This window comes from Nestor notabilis, unplaced genomic scaffold (genome assembly GCF_000696875.1).
Source record: "Nestor notabilis isolate BGI_N333 unplaced genomic scaffold, ASM69687v1 scaffold18884, whole genome shotgun sequence".
In the NCBI taxonomy this organism is placed as follows: domain Eukaryota; kingdom Metazoa; phylum Chordata; class Aves; order Psittaciformes; family Psittacidae; genus Nestor; species Nestor notabilis.
Window position 1 is genome coordinate 1505 of NW_009925385.1, and position 19089 is coordinate 20593.

Below are 19089 nucleotides of genomic sequence, written 5' to 3' on the forward strand. Positions count from 1 at the left end.
GAAACTGCCAGCTTCCTCGTGCGGCATCACGAGATGCGAGATAAGGGCGGGCATTTTTCCTCCTCTAATCGATGCTTTGGAGATGCTTGGAAATACCTCGCGAGCAAGTTCCTCGTTGTAGAGCAGCAGACGGGGTGCAGACAGCACCGGGGAGGACAGCGGGGGCTCCGCGTCGTGCTGTGGGAGGGCATGCAAAACGTGTGGCTCTACCATTGAGCAACTTCCCGTCAGCAGGGCACATCCACGCCGCCCGCCCGGCTGTGTTTGAGCACTGTCACACTCCTGTCACACGCTGTGGTGAAACGAGGCGGATTTGGCGTCCTTGGTGAGCCCTGAGCAGGGAGGTGATGCTCTGTTCTTGTCTGTCAGGTGTTGGCAGGGTGATGCCAGCTTGACCCAGAGCCATGTCCAGGTACTTGAAGCACTTCACGGTGGTGGGTGATGACCCAGTGCAGTGGAGCAACGACTATAAGAAATGGGAGGAAGAGGAGGAGGATGCCGGGGAGAAGCAGCCAGATTCGGAGATCAAACTGGAGCCCACCAGGAGAGACGTCTCCTTCCAGGACATGATGAAAAAGCTCTTCAGCTCCCGCAGGTTTCAGGTGAGGCAGAACAAACCCGGGCTGAAGGGAGATGAGTGTGAGATTTGGCCAAAGGCACCTATGGCAGCAGAGCCGATGTGGGATGGAGCTCATGAGCAGCCACGGTGCTGCAAGAGCGGCTGCTGCCTCCCAGCCGAGCTGTCCCATCAGAACATGCCACTCTGCAGCAAGTGCAGGTGTTTCCTGGCTGGTGTCAAGCCTCAGTGCATGCTCCTCACAGCTTGAGCTCTCCAAGACACCCCCTATGCCAAATGCTGGGCAAAGGCTGGGTTTGGTGGGCACCCAGGAGGTTTCGTGTGGGTGAGACTTCACAGGAATAAACCCACTGACCAGGGGCTGCAGGAGCAGGAGTGCTGGCTGGGAGCAACAGAAAGCTCCATGAAGGACAACCAGGCAAACTGGGGACCCAGGGCATTGGGGCATGTTTAGCTGAAGGCTCTATTGGCTCCTCTTGCTGATTTGTCTGTGTTGGGTGGGGGTTCATATCAGTTCTTCTCCTCCAACAGATCTTAGTTGTCTGTTTGGTCATCCTGGATGCCTTGTTGGTTCTTGGGGAGTTGCTTATGGACTTGGAAATCATCCATCCGGACAAATATAATATAACCCCAAAGGTAAAATATAGGGTGATCTCTCTTTCTTTAGTGGTTCAAAGTCCCCTAGATGGGATGACTGGGCAAAGCAGGACCTGGACCTGCAGCTGCGCTGAGGCAGCAGTCACAGGCACACAGATGGAGGCCTCACCAAGACTCGTGTGACAGCCCTGCAGCGTGTGAGACCAGTCTGGCTCAGTTCATGTTATCCATGCAGCAGCCTTGTGTTTCCTTGGGCTGCAGCAGAGCTGAATCACTCTTACCATCCTTCTCCTGGTCATCTTCACACTTTCTGGTCTAGTCCACTGGCTGCCACATGCTCTGGTTGTCCTTTAAAACAGAAGTCCCCAGCCCTTCCCCTTGTAGAGCCAAATCAAACATGTCCCTGGGTGTAAGAGGTTTTCCAGCCTGCCCTGCTCATGAGCATGCAGGAAGGTTTCCTGGCCCTAACCTTGTACTGTCTTTTCCCAGGTTTTCCACTACCTCTCCCTTTCCATTTTAACTATCTTCCTGGTTGAGGTGGGGTTTAAGGTCTTTGTCTACCGCTGGGAGTTCTTCCACCACAAGTTTGAAGTGCTGGACGGGATCGTGGTCATTGTGTCCTTCATCCTCGATGTCGTCCTCATCTTCCGGGAGCACGAGTTCGAAGCTGTCGGGCTCCTGATCCTGCTCCGGCTGTGGCGGGTGGCCAGGATTATCAATGGTAGGTGTGAGCTTTCCCTGCTGCATGGGCTGGATTTGCCTACCTTGCCTGAATTACCTGGCCTCAGGTCTTTGCTCCTTTCTCACAGCCGTATCCCAGACCCCAGGGTCTTGCTTTTCCAGCGAACTCAGAGTTTCATGGATGTGGGTTTTGTTGCTCGAGCGTGGCCTTAATTAGGCTGGAATTTCTTTGGAGCAGCAATAATCTGCTGCTTGTTAGTGTGATGCCTCAGTGATGGCCAGCTCCAGCATTGCAGAATCAGGCACATTCCCCTGAAAGCAACCCATAATCTGTGCTTGCATCCTGGAGGGGATGGCTCATGCCTTAGGTTTGCATGGTAGGATCCTTCTGGCGATGTTTTAACAAAGGAACAGGGTAAAACCCTGCCTTCCCGAGTCGACTTCTATGGCAGAGTAGGTTTTGCTGCTCTGATTCCATCATCCCCTGCATAGCTGCTGCAGGGAACATCCTGATCCCACTCTGCATCTTTCTTACTTGGATTCAAAGGGTTTTTCATAAGAAGAGGAACATCCTCAAATCAGACCTTACTGAGTCTCTTGGTGAAATTGTAATTGTTCCAAATAGATGTGAATTCAGACACTTATGAAGCAAGTGTAGCTAGAAACATCTTCTCCCATCTTGGGGAAGGAATTTGGGGAGTTAAAAATGTGGCAATGAGATTATCCCTAATTCCTGCATGAAACCTCAGCCTAAGTGCTGTCCTGTGCCTCCGAGTCCATTCTTGGTGAGTGCTCTGTACTTGATGCAGCTCCAGGTCTTGTTGGTTGGAATGAAAGGCAAGGATAGCTGGGGCCGTGTCCTTTGCCTGCAGGCACCCGCTGCTGTTATGATGGGGAGAACATCCCTGGTCAGCAGAAGTGTCCGGGAAGGGGGGAAATGTGAAAGCAGCATGTGTTTCTTTGTAGTTCTAGTGAAAGTCAGAGAGAAACTGAATGTGTGCAGCTGCCTGAGCCCCAAAAACCTTGGTGTCTCTTAACATGCCATTTTACAGCAGAAAACCAGTACTGCATGTACAAGTAAACCCCCTTAATCCTGGAGTGCTCCTGGTTTCCCCCCCCCCACCAAGCTTTTCACCATGCCCACTCACTTGGAGCAAGAGGGGACAAAGAAAATCTGCCCCAAGCTTTGGTGTTGTGTGTCTGAGCCCTGCACAGTTCACGGTTCACTGCCCATAGGGACCGGGTTACACGCAGGTGGGGACTGTTTGATGTTATCAATGCAAATAAGCAGCATCGCTGCTTTGTCTTGAGGAAGGAACCCCAAACCCCAGGCTGCAGCACTAGAAACACAGGCACGCTTCAGTGCCTGCCTCCGTGCACGTTGTCCTGGCAGCAGCTGGAGGAGAGCTCTGCCGGGTACGAAGAACGTGATGTTCTTGATGCTCTTACCAGGCTATTTTGTTTTTTTCCCCTCAGAAAAGGGTGGGAGGAAAATGTCTTTACTGTGGGGGCTGAGTTCACATGTAAGAACCTCACAGTATTTCAGTAGAGAAGTGACACCTCCGCTGGAATGAGCGTGTCCTTAGTGCAGCTGTGCAAGGTGAAGCCAGAACACCTCGAGATGATGTGCTGTGTCTGTGTCCTGTTACACTGGGCCACAGTGGTCAGCCCCAGAGGTGGATGAGCCTTGTGCCCAGGCTGTGCTGAGAGTAAGGCTCCCCACTACATGAAACCAGCTAAAACACAGCCCCTGGTGTTTTTTGTTGTGAGGAGCAAAGCTTCCCCCAGTTATATCCCCTCAGGCTCTGCCAAGGGAGCAAATTCAAATTGAGGATGTGAATGAGAGTCTGATTAATTCAGCTCAGAGGCTAGACTGCCTCTTGCCAGCAGTGTCGGTATCTGAATCCCTGGGGTGGCTAATTTCAAACCCTCCTCATTAAGAAAAGCACTTGGGAAGGGTGGTTTGGAGATGACAGAACCAGAGCTCGAGAGGAACACATTTAACTCCTTAAGTACAGACCCTGTGTACTGTTAACCTCCTGCCTGGGGCTCTTCTACCTTGTAAAACAAATCCACTGTGAATTGTTTCACAGGAATCATTTTATCCGTGAAGACCCGCTCGGAACAACAACTGTCCAAGCTCAAGCAAGTAAACCTGAAACTTGCCACAAAGGTTGAACAACTGGAACACAGCTGTGTCGAGAAGGTAAGAAAACACATAATTTAAAGGAGGTTTACCTGCTGGCTGCTCCCCAGGGTGAGCTGCTGGGATCCTTTTGCAAGGTTACTGCTCTCAGTTTGGTTTCCTCATCAGAAAGTTGTGGGGCTGAAGAGCCACAGCTCTGCCTGTACTTCCCAGAGCAGCTCCTCTTGCAAAGGGATGACGGCTGCCTCTGCCATGTTTTAGCCAGGTCGTCCTGTTTTACAGCAGCACAAGATACATTACAGCAGTGGGAAGATCTGTGGGAACCTGGGAAACTATTTTAAGGTAAGAGCTCTATTAATGATTTGATTTTTGTCTCCTACAGGAGCAAGAAATTGAGAGGCTTAACAAGATACTAAAACAGCATGGACTCATCAGCGAGGAAAAGTAGGAGGCTGGTTTTCTGAGGTGGGAAATCTGCCCTGGAGAGTGCAGTGTTGACATCTACCAGTCTGACCTGCAAGGTTTTTCTGTCTCTTTGCTTTCTCTTGTGTAAGTGTTTTCTATAAACATTTTCTATTTGACCACGCTTTGATTAGACCTTGGGATGGCAAAAACAGTTCTGTGGAAAATTAATCACACGTACTCCCGCAACAGTGATTTCGTAAGAACCTTCCTTGTACAGTTGTACAGGCCAAACTGCAAAATAACTTAATAAAGACACATCTTTACAAGCTACACACCCACGAAAGTACCACTTATTTGAAATAAGTTCATTTTTTCAGTCATAATGTTCTTTGTCTGTAACATCTTGTAGAAACTGGCAGTACCACCGATAGGAACCCAGGCTGAAAGCTTATTGCTTCCCTACAAACTGACCATTCATCGCTGGTACATCTCTCCTGTGCCAACCATTCTTTTCATAGTGTTGGTAGTTTCCTCCCTGCTGTTGCTGCTTATGCCACTTGGTTATTTATATAATGTTTGTTTCAAAAATACCAACACACCACTCCCTTAGATGACAATCGAAATCAGCACCAAAATAGAGGCCAAAATGTGCCATCTTACGTCAAACAATGCCTTGTTCTCAGCAGCAGATCTGAGTCCTGATACTGCATTCTCTCATCCCTGCTTCCATTTTAAGTGTTGCTTTGTGGCCTGCTGGGCTACAGAGTTCTTTGTTTCCACAGCTCATAAATCAATGCATTAGAAGAATTGGAATATGTAAGAGCAGATGTAGGTGAGTGCACTGCTGGGAACCGTGAAGACTCCAGAAAGGCCATTCAAAGAGGGTGTTCTGAAGGACCAGGCTGGTGTTTGAACGCTTTTCAGGTACTAAAAGGTCTCTGTGGAGAGACTGCTTTACAGTTGAAGAGGAAGATTCAGTAAGTGGGAATTCTGAAAGGTGTTGAGTGTAGCAGGCATCTCCAGTTGATTTCAGCTGGAATGGCCATTGAGCTCTCCCAGAAGCATCACTTAACTGGTCAGATTTTGAAAGAAAGGCATAATTAATCAGTGGTTTGGGGAAAAAAGCTAGAAATATGTGGCTTACTCGTCTACAAAATAGTTAAAGCCTTATCTAATAGCACATGATTAATTAACAATTTAGTTTTGCTATTCACAGAATAATGAACCCTACTTTCCTTTGGAGCTGTCCCTTCCCCTCCTGCCTCCACACTGCTCAGCAGAGCAGCCAGTGTGCTGGGAGGCTGGTGGCTCTGCTGACTGGGCACCCAGAGCCACCAGCAGGTTCAGACTCAAGCTTTTTTCCTCCTGGCAGAGGTATAATTGGTAACTTTCCACTTAATGTGTGTTTCTGCCCTGAAGCTTCTGAGAGCCCTCACAAGGTCTCACCCTTTCTCTCTTGGGCCATTTTAACCCAGTGTGTTGACAATTCAGAAGAAACTGATGGCCCATCACAGCAACTGGATAAACCTCAGTTGTTTAGGAAATAAACAAGTCAGAAAAAGCAGAAATATGGTTTGTTTTGGGTTTTTTTTATGCATACTTACCTTAGACAAATGGAAAGAAAAAATCAAAGGGTAACTTGGCATTAATGGTGGGCCAAGCTTTATAGCCTGGCTCTGCAGGTGAAGAAACATCCGTGAAAACAACAGAACTTGTTATAGGAATAGTCCTTTCCCTTCCTGAGGGAGGCTGCAATGAAAATACAAATGGTCATTAGCTTCAGCCTTCTCTTCGTACGACTGCTTTGTTTGTGCTGGGTTGTATTTTCAGCTGTTATTTGTAAAAAGTTTGGGTTTTCATATACAGCTCCATGTGTCTCTCCATGAATGACATACAGATTTTTATTGAAGTGTGTCTTGGCAAGCAGCCCACAGTTGTGTTTGAGTTGGAACAGAAACTGTTGGGTATAACACAGTCTAATATGAAGTGCTACTTTTAGATAAAGAGATTAACTGGGTCACTGTTGCAGAGCTGATACCTAAGCAAAACAAGCCATTCTTTTTATCATGGGTCCTGTAATTGAATTACATACCTGCTTCAGTGCGGTGGTAGTGATGGTTGCTGTAACATTCACTATTCTGGCTTGTGGATTGACTAGGGATCCATATTTAGTCCACTTCACTTCTATTTCAAGTGATACTGGTATTTGGCATGAGCTCTGAAAAGTGTTATAAAGTCTCTCATTGTCTGACTCGTACAGAAACAACCACATTAGTTATTCGTGTTATTAAACTGGCAGAATGCCCCCACAAAGCTGGCTCCAGGAGCTTCCCGAACTCCTACACCATGCCTGCGCCCTGGACTGCTGCCTCTGCAGGCAGCACAGGCGTTGCAGCCTTGGCTCAGGGGTGTCCCAGCAGTTTCTCCACAGGTGACAAACCGACTCTGTAACTGCATTTCAAGCAGGGCTGTTCTACCTGAGGCAGGACTGTGGCTCTCAGTGTTAGTGCTGAGCTAGCTCTTTTTAGTAGGAAGGCTTATTTCAGCAGAAAATCCTTAGCTCTGTCAGGGCAGAATTTGGAAGCCTCCAATCTGAATTATTTTTAGGTATTTCTTTGTGAACTGTCAAGTTTCTGGTTACAGAAATGATTCACTGTTTAGTTGCAAAAGCCTGCAAGAAAGCTATATGCAAGCTGTTGCTGAGGGCGTGCTGCCATTCAGCACGTGCCAGGCAGCACTGCCTGACACCAACAGCAGGATCTGTGCTGTTGGGAGGAAAAAGACTAGTACAGAGGATGTCAGAAATTAATGTAGTGTTTGGGTCACTCACATGTACTGTTTCTGTGCTTGAAAGGATTCTTGTTGTCTTACTCTAACCTGGTATAAGCACCAAGGACAAGTACTGTTTCTGTTACTTCGCTTTTTCAACCATACATATTGTGCTTTGTCTCCACCTGAAGAGCAAGACTCTAAATGTGGATAGAACTCATTTTGTACCTAACATGTTGTCCTGATCCATAACTGAGATGCCTGGATACCAGCTTGATTAAAGGTAAACCCCATGTTCTAGAGCAAGAGTGAAACTCCTCATTTGTGACTATCCCAGGAAATCTTTCCTCCAGTTTGGTTATGCATTTTTTTTCCCTGTAGGTCTGAGAAGCCCGGGCTGGTGCTGCAGTACAGGGACAGGGACAGGTCTGAGGAGGGAGGACAGCAAGAGTGAAGGGCATAGTGGTAGTGGTGTTACTTTCACCTGTTCTGAGATGTGGAGGTGAGTTATTGGCACCCAGTCGAGCACATCCTGGGCTTGAGAATTCCCAAATGAGGCCACGTATTCAGGAAAGCTTTGTCCCTTCAGTAAATCCAGGAGGGCCTGAGCCAAAGGCTGGCATTTCATAGCTGCTGTAATTCTTCCAGGGAGAAAAAAAAGATGCATTAAAGCAAAATCCATCAGTCTGGCACAGTAATAATTTCTCCTTGCTCTCATGTGCTGTTCAAGCCTTCTGGCTACAGCTGCTAATGTACACAATCTTTCCAAGAGAAAGACCCTTGTTAATTAAATGACATGTCTTATAATTAAATACTCCATTCCCAATACTCCCACAGCTGTATAAATGTCCCAGGACCTGAAACAGATCCTAATGGAAAGGGTTGCACTGAATAATAAAAGAAATGGCCTCTTACCGCAACTTACAGCCTGATATCATGTTATAACCAAATAACACTGGGGCTCTGGCTCCCTGTGCTGCCAGACAGTCCTGGTTGGATGTACTTTGCAGAATGGTAAGTTGGCTGTATTTGTTAGTATTTTGAATGATGCCAGATGTAACACACAGTTAAAGGGAAATTCAATACTTGATGTATATTGTGAAGAAAGAATCCTTAGTCATATCCTTAAAATATAGCTGAAAATGCTACAATAGCTCAAGACTCCTCTTACACTGTGATGAAGCACTGGAGTGTACAATGAAGGTCTAAATCTATCTCACTAAACAGTCCCAGGAGATTGCAGTCAGGACTGAGTCATTTGCTACTTCTAAAATACAGCCCTTTTAAAAGCACACTTTTACATTGGGTAAAGAACAGATTATGTATTATTATAGATGCCCATGCTAGAAAGTATTTGTGAGGATGGACCAACAAAAGTGCTGCAGACATCATTTCAACAGGAAAAGGATATCCTTGTGGCCGGAAACCTGCTCTTACAGGCAGTCCAACAACATAACCAGGATTACCACTGAGTGGAACTGGCGTTGTATTTACCTGCAGTGCAAACATATGGTATTAGTTCTTAACCTGTACTGAAATGGCTGGAAAACACAGAAATATTTGTGATTTTAGGATTATTGATTGCCTTGAACAATGATAGTAGTAAGATAGTAACAGTAAGCTTGTAACAGTTCTCTTAACATTGGTGCAGGCTTTTCTTTCACTGGATACAGTTACAGAGAGTCGCAAGACGCATCTTCCAAATGTGAAAACCAGACTTTGGAGGCTTTTATTGCCCAGTTCCGAAGTGCTGCTTCATTTGTGTATCCAAAGCAGGTTGTATTTTACCTTGCTGCTAACAACTGTTCCAATTCAAGTTTAATAAGTTTTGTAATTAAATGTCTTTCAACAAGTCACCCGTAACATCTCCAGCAGTTACCTGAGTAAAGCTGATTTCAAAGCTCTGCTCTATTGAAAGTGCTTCTTTGTTAATTGCCCCCAAGACAAAAGCAGCAGCTGCTTCTATTATTTCTCCTGCATCTGTGTATGTAATACGATAGCTCACCTGAAAATTAAACATTTTAGATATTAATTAGAATAAATATGTAAGGGTATGAAACTAGAGAAAAGGAATTTAAAAGTATGCAAGTATTTTTTCTCTCTTCCTTGCTTAAGAAACACTCAACTACATGGTAGAAATACACTATAACCTCTAGAGGCTGGAGCCTCTTCACAACTGGCTTCTTGAAAAACCTCTTCTAAGCATAAGGCCAGTGTTCATTTCTTTAAGGTTAAAAGCTGAGATGATGTGCCCTGTGTGTTCCTCTGTCTCTGCCACCACTACGCGTGAAGTCAACATCTCCCAAGCATAATGGAGAGTCTCAACTCATTTTATTGTCTGTTATGTCATATACACACAGTAATAATAGAAAAGGATTTCATCCTGGCTCCATGTTATGTTGCATATAGTTATTATTTTGTTGCAAAACACTCCCTTTTATCCCAAAGTCAGTGTTTCTCCTGTTACATTTGCTTTGGAGATGTCATATACAGGGAAACTGTGCAAGGCCTTTCTCACATCTTTGCAGTTTGTGACTCAGAAGTGATTTGATGCATAGATGCTTTCCATCAAACATGAAGAGGAAAAGAACTGTCATACCTACCCCAAGAACTGTATTTATGCACAGTTCATCCAAAATCATAGGGAGCCTGAGGACATCGCTATCATTAAGTAAAGTCTGCATTCCATTCAGAGACCTGACAGCTATGGACTGGACAGTAATATTCACCTGGAAAACAAATTCGTGTCATTTCTGAGTATTGTGTAGAATTATTTTTGGCTTTTTCTGTGTTCTATTTGTGACCCTTCTGGGTTCTGTCAACAATCCTCTGAACAACTATTATGTTATGTGCTGACGGTCAACAAAAGGCTCTGGTTTTAAGTAATTGGAGAAAGTTACTTTAAAAGACAGTTTTAGATGAGGGGAATGCATCAGGCCTAAATGTTTGCAGGTAACAGATTCTCCTGGAGTTGCTCAGCATCATCACTGATAGTAAATGATTTAATTTTCTTTAATGTAAAGATTAAGGATAAAGTCCCTGGTCTGATGAAGTCAGTGAAAAACTCCCACTGTCCATAACTGAGTAAGAAGGCCCCCAGCAATTCACAGTAAGACAGATACTCACCATCTGACTTGATTTGGGCACCTAGAGAAGAATAAAAGAACAAATTCAAATGACAGCAAACATATGACCTACTACAAGTAGCAGCTAAAGCAGTTCAGGCTTAACTGTTTTGCCTATTTAGCTCTCTATCATTACAATAACTTTCATATTGTGGAAGTGATTGGATATACACTATAGTAGTGTGAAAATAACTGCTGTTCTTTGTGGCTAGTAGGCAAAATCTTACAGTCCAACCCTCTTCTTCCTCTTACAGTACCTGAAAAATGTCTTAGTGACTTCCATCAGTTTTCCCTCAGGCCTGGCTTTGACTACATCCCCAGCAAACATACATGCATTCAATAAGTAGCAGATGAATCCAGTGTTTCCCTCAGACACTCCATTTGCAACTCAGAACTAAGCAACACTGAAAAAGTTTACTTGCATCAGAAAGGTGATGTCTGTTACTGTGCATCATAGCGTTTGACCCACTGAGGGCATCAGAGAACATTGTTCCTACTGCAGATCTGAGTAAAACCACTTGTAACTATTCAGAGTCTGCCAGTTCAGGACCCAGAGGAATGAAGAGGTTTTGTTGTCCCGTTCTGACAGTCATAAGTCCATAGTTTCACTGTACAATGAAATGAGAAGCAAGCATCCCTCTTGTTATACAGTACATGGACATGCGCAGTTGCTCCACTGGACTATTTCCTCCAAATTTTCACGGAAGCACAGAAATGTCAGCCTAAGGTCATGGATCAGGCCTGCAAAATCCTCACACAGGCACCATTTTGTCAAAAGCATCATTTCTGTGACTTCCCAGTGAGTGAGTGAATCACATCTTTGGGAAGGGACTAAAAATTGGACTCTGACCTAGAAGCAAGTTCTGCACAATCATGACAGGATACAGAGACCAGTCTGCTCGTCTAATGTGACAACAGAGCACCCATTCCCATGAGCTGGAGATCTGAAGGTGATGCAGTAAAGTCTGTTACACACTGTCACGTACTTATATCTACATCTTGAGGTACAGCTCAGCCATCACAATGCCCCTGGATCTGCTGGACAGGCCACGGTAGAGAGCAGAGATTAAGTGCAACCAAGAGCTTCATGTCCCTCAAGCTGCCCCGCCTGGCAGTATGTGCTCATAACGCTGGGGTTCCTGAAGGAACTGCTGTACCAGTCCTCCCACCGGACGTTCCCAGCCCGGTTCATGGCTTCTCCCGTATCTTTTGCCGGCAGCTCCACCTGCTGGTACTGTAAGGGCTCCCTGCGCTACCCTGTGACCGCCCTGGCCCCAACACCAAGTCACTTTTCTTGTCTCACACCCCATCTTCAGCTCCCTTTGGAAAGGGAAGCTTCCTACAGACCATCTCTAGCATCTACTCAGCGTTCTTCAGTTCTTGCATCTGATCCTTCCCGAACGTCTAATGTGCTCTGGATGGAATTCTGACCTCTCCTAAGCTGGGCTGTTGTAACTGGCAAGCAGCACACGGGTTCTAGTGAGAAAGGGGAATTCACCTTTGAATTCAAAAGCATTCAACTGGTTGGAGCCTGTCATGAGGCAAGCTTTTTCTTTCCTGGTTCTGCAGCCACCAAGAACTCCAATTTTGGGTGCACATGGAAACACTCAAGGCCTTTCTTAGGCAGAGTTTTCTCCAGCTGTTCCCCAGCAGAATGACCAAAAGCTGACATCTGTGTGCAGCAAATGTGCTGATTTTAATGAGGTCCTCAACAAGCAGGAGAGTGATCCCACCTGTGAGAACATGAACTATTTAAGGGGCTTTCCTGTCAAAAGCTTTGGAGTTTGTGAGGAGACTGGAAGGGGTTTTTAAAGCAGTTCCTCACTGGGTAGTACTAATCAAATAAATTATAAATTTAAAGCATTCTAGTGGTGGAGAGGATTCTGTTTCTATATGACTTTCAGCTTCTGGAAGGAACTCTCAGGTTAAGGTATTGTGGTTTTCGGTTTCAATTTTGCATGTGATTTCTTTTTCTTCCTGAATATCTGTAAAGGGGCTTTGTTTATGCATAAGACATCATCCTCCACTTCCAAAAGGAATGAAAAAGTAAGCTTGGCTTTGAAAAATAACCACAGGCTGGATTTGGTAGTAGGCTCGATACAAACAAATTTGCTCTCAGTGGGGTAAAAGGTCATGTTGTTTGAGGACTATAAAAGGAAGGCTCAGGATGTGTGTGTGCAATGCCTCACTATTAAAAACTGAGGCATGTAAGAAAGGTGTATCTATGCAGAGGATTAAACCTTATAGGTTCTTCTTTAAATACAAAGGTTTATTAACTCACTAAAACTCAGACTTCTTAGAATTATGCACTCTGGTAACAGGCTTTTTAGAAAAGCTTGACCATGCACAAGAGCCTAAACCTACTGCCATTGCAGCAAGCACCAGCTCAGCAACACGGGCTTGTCTCTTCAAGACCATTATTTGTGTTGGCTAAGCAGAGCACAGTTAATGCTTCTGTTACCAAAGCTTGATGTAAAAACATTTCCCAAGGCTTTCTGTAGAAAAGCCCATTGCACAGGGAGATGGTTTTTCCCAACCCACAATTTAAAAACCCAAATAAAGCACCATACTCTTTAGCAAATAGAACTTACTTAATTCTGCAGATACAAATGATATGTAATATTAATGGTCAGCTATGAGACTCTTGCAAATCATACTCACTGCTAAAATGCTGGAGTTGATGTAGAACAGCATACTAAGTGCCCGAATGTCATTGCATTTTTCCACGCTTACTGATCTGATGCATTTTGTAGCCTGGTTTACTAAAAACCCTGGAAAAAAGTCACAAAGTATTATTGAAGGAAGTTAAAAGGTAATTACAAAAAGCAGAAATAAAAATCTAAGAACCTCAAGTATAAGTAAATGTAACTCCTATTGCAGATAAGGGTTTGTATGAGCTATAAAGACTGATGCTTTCTTAGGTTCTCCAAAGATTCTGAGACAAAACATTACTTTTTAACAACAGAAGCTTAATAAAAGCCAGATGAAGATTTATTACTTCAGTTTTGAGATCTTAGGAGAGTTTTTCATTTCACAAGAGACTTTGGTTTTCTTATGGTCATCATGATTGTTATGATACCATCCATATTTAATAACAACAGTGGGGTTTGGAAACTCTGGGGGTGTGGGTTTGGTTGTGGCTTTTTCTTTTTCCCTCCTCCTCTGCAGAGGGGGGCAAAAAAACTGTGTGAAAGTTAAAATGTAGAGCTCAAGCTTGCAAGTCTGCCTTGACTTGCATTCAGGCTGTGAAAGGAACCTCACTGTTGTAAGAGACATCTTGGAAAGGTTGCCCGGTTAGGTCTTGCTTTGTGTAATACCCCCTTCTCTCAGGGTGTCACCCTTGTGCTATTCTATTAAACCAATTATGCCAAAGAGGATGTTTTATTGTTGGATAAACACCCCATTAACAAGATTCTCAAGGATTTACATATCCAACTTTGAACGTTTAATATAGACACAACTTCCAATCTGTGCCTAAAAATAACCCCAGAGGCAGGGAAGCATGAACGGTTTGTTCATGAATCTTTATCTGAATTTACATCTCTGTGTGTGCCAATTTACTGACTGATTAAGATCAAGGCAGAGCAGGATACTCTAAAGCAAATGAAACTGGAATGCAAATGCAGTTTCTAACCTGCAGGATTTTCATCAGAGCACCAAGAGGAGACCACAGGACTAGGCAGTCTCAGGAATGCATCCACTGTCTGTATAGGAACACCATACTGCCAAATAAAACAACATATTCAAGTGTACAGGTACGCTTCAGCCCATGGACAGTCTTAGAGCATTTATATTAACAATAAATTAAACAAGTACTTATTTTCAGTGTATCTGTCAATACTGTATATGCCTTTGTGCATCAATTCTTATAAGCTTTATGCTTATAATAGCAAAAAAGCTACTCTCTTTTCAAACATCTTAAAAATCTAGTTCACGTTTTAAGTAAGCCAACACCCAATGCTACACTTTTTATTTTACGTTTCAGTATTTAAAGGCCAAACTAAAGTTTGCCTCTTCCAGAAGAGCTGCATGTTTTTTAAAAGCAGATGCAAACAATGCTCACTTGTTCTTTTATGGACCAATCTAATACTAACTGCATCAGAGCATGATTTACCTGGTATCTGTAAGTTTCATTTGCATCAGACAGATTCTGATCATCTGTGTTCATGTCCCAGCTCTCAGGCTCAGCACTGAAAGTAGCACTTCCAAACTGCTTAAGCAGTTGATCAAAATTCTCAGAAGTAGGAATTTCAGGGGAACTGAAGGTGAGTGCTTGTTCATCTGTCAAAACATTTTAAAGAATGGGAGAACTTCGGGGATAAAAGATACAGAAACAGCATTTAGTAACAATTTCTCTTTCTGGAGTGTGTTAAAAACTCAGTGATAATAAAATACCAACACACCTTTTCTCAAAGAAAAGCTTCCTAATTTATTTGAAAGAAAACTTAGGCAGTATCTTAACCCATTATTTCCCCCAGATCCATGAAAGCACAAACTTAAGGAAAGAGGCAAGTCCTTTGTTTTCAAAATCGCAGTTTCTAACAGGGTATGTTCCAAAACAAAGACATGTCAGTTAGTGTCTGCAGTTTCCATGTGAAGTATTCGGATAACTACTGTACAGTCAGAATTAAGAGAACACAGCACTGATAACTTCTTCCCTGCAGGTCACTTCAAAGCTGAGCATAAAGGATTTGTACCACTGGTGACTATTACATAGTTACAGTAACAGATCAGGAAGGAGTTGGTTTTCCATAAGACAACTTTAAATATAATTATTGAGGGTGATAAATGAATTGAAAACAAACAAAACCCACAAAACAGGGGTTTCTTTTCCAGCAGAGAAACTAAGAATTAGAGTATGAGATGTTTTAACAAGTGAAAGGATTACAGCATAAGGACTGTGAGCATACAGAATAACCAGTTTTCTTACAGGTTTAGTTAGTTCTGATTTTAGTCTGTTTCTGGTACCTAAAAATCTTACAAAAATAATGTCACAGTACTTAATATTGGCAACAATTCTTACTTACAGTTTGTAGCATGAATGCAGAAAATACTGGGATTGACTTGGTCGATTAATTTAAATACCCTTTCTGGGGGATTTGCTTCAACATCAAGTGAATATATGGCAGCTTTCTGACTACACAGATGGCTGTCACCTCTGCAAGCAATAATAATAAAATCAGTGACCTACTTCAAATGAGTATTGACCATATTTTAAAGTTCTTTTCCTGTATTTAGGCAGCATCAAAAAAAGCATGCGATTACTCTCTTAGCATAACTTGTACTGCAGTCATGTCTCCTTTGAAGGCTTATATTGTTTCATACTGTTTTATACTGTGTGCTTAGTAATAAATAATAGAGAATTCCCCAACATGTTTTATCTAGCAGAGGAAACATGAAGAAAAGAAGGAGACAGACCAGGGGGAAGGGAAGAATGTGACAGTATATTAGAGCTAAAATGACAAGTTGGATGGGATCCATGTGGTGTGAGACACCATAAATGCAGAGTGCCCCACATGCCATACGCAGCTCAGAAGCACTTTTATTTATACAACACAAGTGGAAAGTATGACCTTTAGGGTGATGTGATGGCATGTAGACCAGAAAAAAGGTCAGTTTTGTGAATATCAGAATAATATTCACTTTGAGCAGGGAGTCCTACTTGAGATACACAGAAATGGCAGAGACAGAGAGACAGGAGGGTGAAATAGCCCAACCAATCTAGCAAAGTATTTGTGGATGTGCCACGGGGTCATCCACAGCAGCCCAGAACTGTAGCAGTGAATGTGCCAGTTCATACCCTGAAGAGTACTGGTGTGTCCTACATGCCAGAAATAAAACATGATGATTCCTGAAAAACTGGTGCTGGGGCAGGGTTGAAGCAGTCAAGGACAGATACTGAAGAAATGAAATGCTTTTTTTAAGCATGGAGTTAAACTTTTCCATGAGGTAAAGCATCTGTTAGCAGCATTCACATCCTAAATCAAACACCCTTTTTCTGCTGTTTCAGAGGCCACATTGCCCCTTACTTGGGATCAGTCAAACTTTCAGTAACTAACACAGTCACACAGATGTTTATAAATCTAGATGTAAATAATGAGATCTACAGTCCTTGCAGTCCCTGAAAATCCCATGGATTTTCATGTAAAAGGAACATTTTACACAAAAGACTTTGGGGAAAGAAACACAACTTCATTTTATGCATTTCTAGTTGACAAAGACAGAACAATCACCCGAGACAATGAAACTGTCACTCAGGAAGGCGTTGATTAGACCTTTCTGATATCTATAAATGGGAAGCAGTAGTCATTGTGTGCAAGAACAATAAGAACCCATGGTCTGGGATGACTGCTAATTCAAATTTCAAAGCACCAAGAATAAACCCCAGTGTTCAATTGGCATGACTTATGCAAAAGGTGGGTTGAAGAGCTGTACTTTTTGTTCTGAAAAGTCACCAAGACACTTTTTTACATTACAAATTTGAAGTGAGCTTTCTTAACTCCTTTTTGAGGAGATGAAATTGGGTGAAAGTAGTTTTACATAGACTGTAAATAGCAAATAATTATGGGCGTTAATTTATTGATATAATGTTACACTTCACTGTTTCTAAAATGACAGACTGGCAGTGAGGCAGCAGGCTGGGATGCTGACTTGTAAAATGAGGATCAGAATGATGCTCAAACTTGTTCATTAAGCCCTGAATTGATCAAGTTTCTATCTGGTCTCATAAGCTGTAATGAAAGAGGTTACTGATAAATTGCTGATGACCCAAGGAGGTGGCCATATGGTCCTATGGTATCAGCTTTAACTCCCAGATACTGCATTATATTAAGTTTAATAATGCATTATTCTTGCCCCAGCAGAAGGCATCACCACTTAAATGCCCATAAGCAAGGAAAGAGGAGAAAAGCAAGGAGAATGAGTTTAGAAACAAGGCACTAAGTGAAAGAGAAATGGGCGGGAGGACAATTTGTTGTTCTACCTGGTTGGGGACAAAAGTTTCCAGGCCTAGTGCAGGAAGGACTGGTCAAAGGGTAAGCAAGAGTTAGGATGGGGGGAAAAGGGGTAGGAATTGTTAAGAGGAGCATGCAGCAGATAAAACAAGATTTTTGTATTCCGCACAGCTACTTATGCACTTACGTGACAACAGGAACTGAACAGGTAGTGAAGAGGCTGAAATCTGCTGCACTGCAATCAGGGTCACAGCAGCAATTCACATCACACTGTGCCACCAGCAGGTCACACACACAGAGCTTGGCAACTGCGGGGGGAGACTGAAATTAGAACTGGAACCTTACACGTTACAGCATGTTCCCCAACACTTCACCTCGCCTCGTTTCTGACAATGGTCAAAAGTCTGTAGCCAAATTCATGTGCCCTTCTTTCAAAATCATTTTTTAAAACCATCTTTTCTCCTACTCAGCAAATTATGTGGGACACAATAACAAAACCAAGGGCATACTAAAGCCTGGTGCTGTGTTCCCTGTGAAATCAAAAAAGCAATGCAATAGGAATTTTGAAGGTATGAAAATATACTCAGCCCTGCAGAGGAGGGGAAAAGAGATACAAACAAGGTTCACCTCTTGTTTGCTTCAGCTTACTGGGAAAACAAAGAAGGAAACATTTTGATAGAGCAGTTAAGATGTTTACAAGTACTGAGCATATCCCAGGGCCCAGTTATACATTTTCCTGATGTGGCAACATAACCATAGTTGACTTTGAGACTGTTTTTTCTCCTCTCTATTTAGATACTGTGAAATAATACAGAAAGAAAGTGTTACCAATACTGTAAACCGTCTTGGTAAAATACACCTGACAACTTCTTAAACATTCTTGCTTTTCAAGTTTATAAACTCGAAGAACAGATATTACTCTACTGAACTGTTTTTGAGAGCTGCTGTTCTGTAATAAATCCTGACTTAAGAACAACACACGGTGAGGAAAATTAAGCCCAGTGCTCTACAGGCAGACATTCAAACAACATTCGTTTTCCTAACTAATGTTTCTTTTATTTCAACTCGAGTGTTGCCCATTTCTCTATGGCCTCCTGGATGTTTTCTGATCATCTGAACAGTATCCAGGTATTTCCAGGAACTTCTGATGTTCTGACTGTTCCGTTAGCTGAGTTTAGCACTGCAATCCTTAACTCACCCTGTAAACAAGGTAAGTTTAAACACAGATTACTAGACTGGGAGGTTATATCTCTGAGATCAGAGATTTAAGTCTCTTTTTCCCTAAGGAGGGGTACACACCAGGACATGTTTAATTTGGCAAGTAACCTGGGCAAGCTGAGCACTTGGCAACAACACTGGGAAACTGAAAGTTAAATAAAAGTATAGCTGGCAATTAGAAGTCAGGGGAAAACAAAAATCCGTGCTCTATCTTGCCATAGCATCACTAGAAACGCACAGAGCTGGGGCTGAGTTCTGAGTCTTGGAGCAAACTGTGTGCAACCAGCTCGGTTTGGAGATATCCAACATATACAGAGCGAGCCTGGCCCCCCTCTGCCAGGCCAAGCTGTGCCCCACGGGCTCACAGTAGGGTGCTGGGTGGGCAGAAGGACCTGCTCCCCTCATAGGCCTGTGCGTGCCAGGGTCAGCGCACCCAGTACCCAGAGGCCGGGTAGGGGTACTGGGGTACCCTAGGGTTGCGAGCCTGCCTTTCTGAGGAGGCTCTGAGCCCCGGCTGGAGCGGGATGCTCCTAAAGAGGGGTGCTCGGAGCAGAGCTGCAGCACAGACCCGCTAAATCCCCGTGGAGAACCAAGTTTCCCTGGTCCCGGGAAGAGCCG

General features: G+C 43.6%; 2 protein-coding genes across 2 annotated transcripts; one reads left to right on the plus strand and one right to left on the minus strand.

Annotated features, from left to right (window-relative positions):
- The first annotated feature begins 374 nt into the window (after nucleotides 1–374).
- On the plus strand, nucleotides 375–4449 carry HVCN1 (hydrogen voltage-gated channel 1). The gene is made up of 5 exons (XM_010013041.1): nucleotides 375–602; nucleotides 1109–1213; nucleotides 1664–1895; nucleotides 3949–4061; nucleotides 4384–4449. Exons 1-5 carry the CDS (start codon nucleotides 405–407, stop codon nucleotides 4447–4449), a joined length of 714 nt encoding a protein of 237 aa, XP_010011343.1. The 5' UTR covers nucleotides 375–404.
- A 1447-nt stretch (nucleotides 4450–5896) lies between these two features.
- On the minus strand, nucleotides 5897–17561 carry TCTN1 (tectonic family member 1; the record flags this gene model as incomplete). Its single annotated transcript, XM_010013042.1, has 13 exons — nucleotides 5897–6155; nucleotides 6499–6624; nucleotides 7660–7816; nucleotides 8091–8231; nucleotides 8587–8669; nucleotides 9055–9180; nucleotides 9779–9904; nucleotides 10302–10322; nucleotides 12962–13071; nucleotides 13935–14022; nucleotides 14415–14581; nucleotides 15328–15458; nucleotides 17441–17561. Coding segments are annotated over 13 exons (1541 nt in total), but the record flags the coding sequence as incomplete, so codon positions are not given.
- Between the last annotated feature and the right edge of the window lie 1528 nt (nucleotides 17562–19089).

Excerpts from the sequence above, each read along its gene's own strand:
- HVCN1 (XM_010013041.1), top strand. The coding sequence starts at position 405 with ATGTCCAGGTACTTGAAGCACTTCACGGTGGTGGGTGATGACCCAGTG. Across the intron at positions 603-1,108 it reads TCAGCTCCCGCAGGTTTCAG|ATCTTAGTTGTCTGTTTGGT; the intron begins GTGAGGCAGAAC and ends CTCCTCCAACAG. Across the intron at positions 1,214-1,663 it reads AATATAATATAACCCCAAAG|GTTTTCCACTACCTCTCCCT; the intron begins GTAAAATATAGG and ends GTCTTTTCCCAG.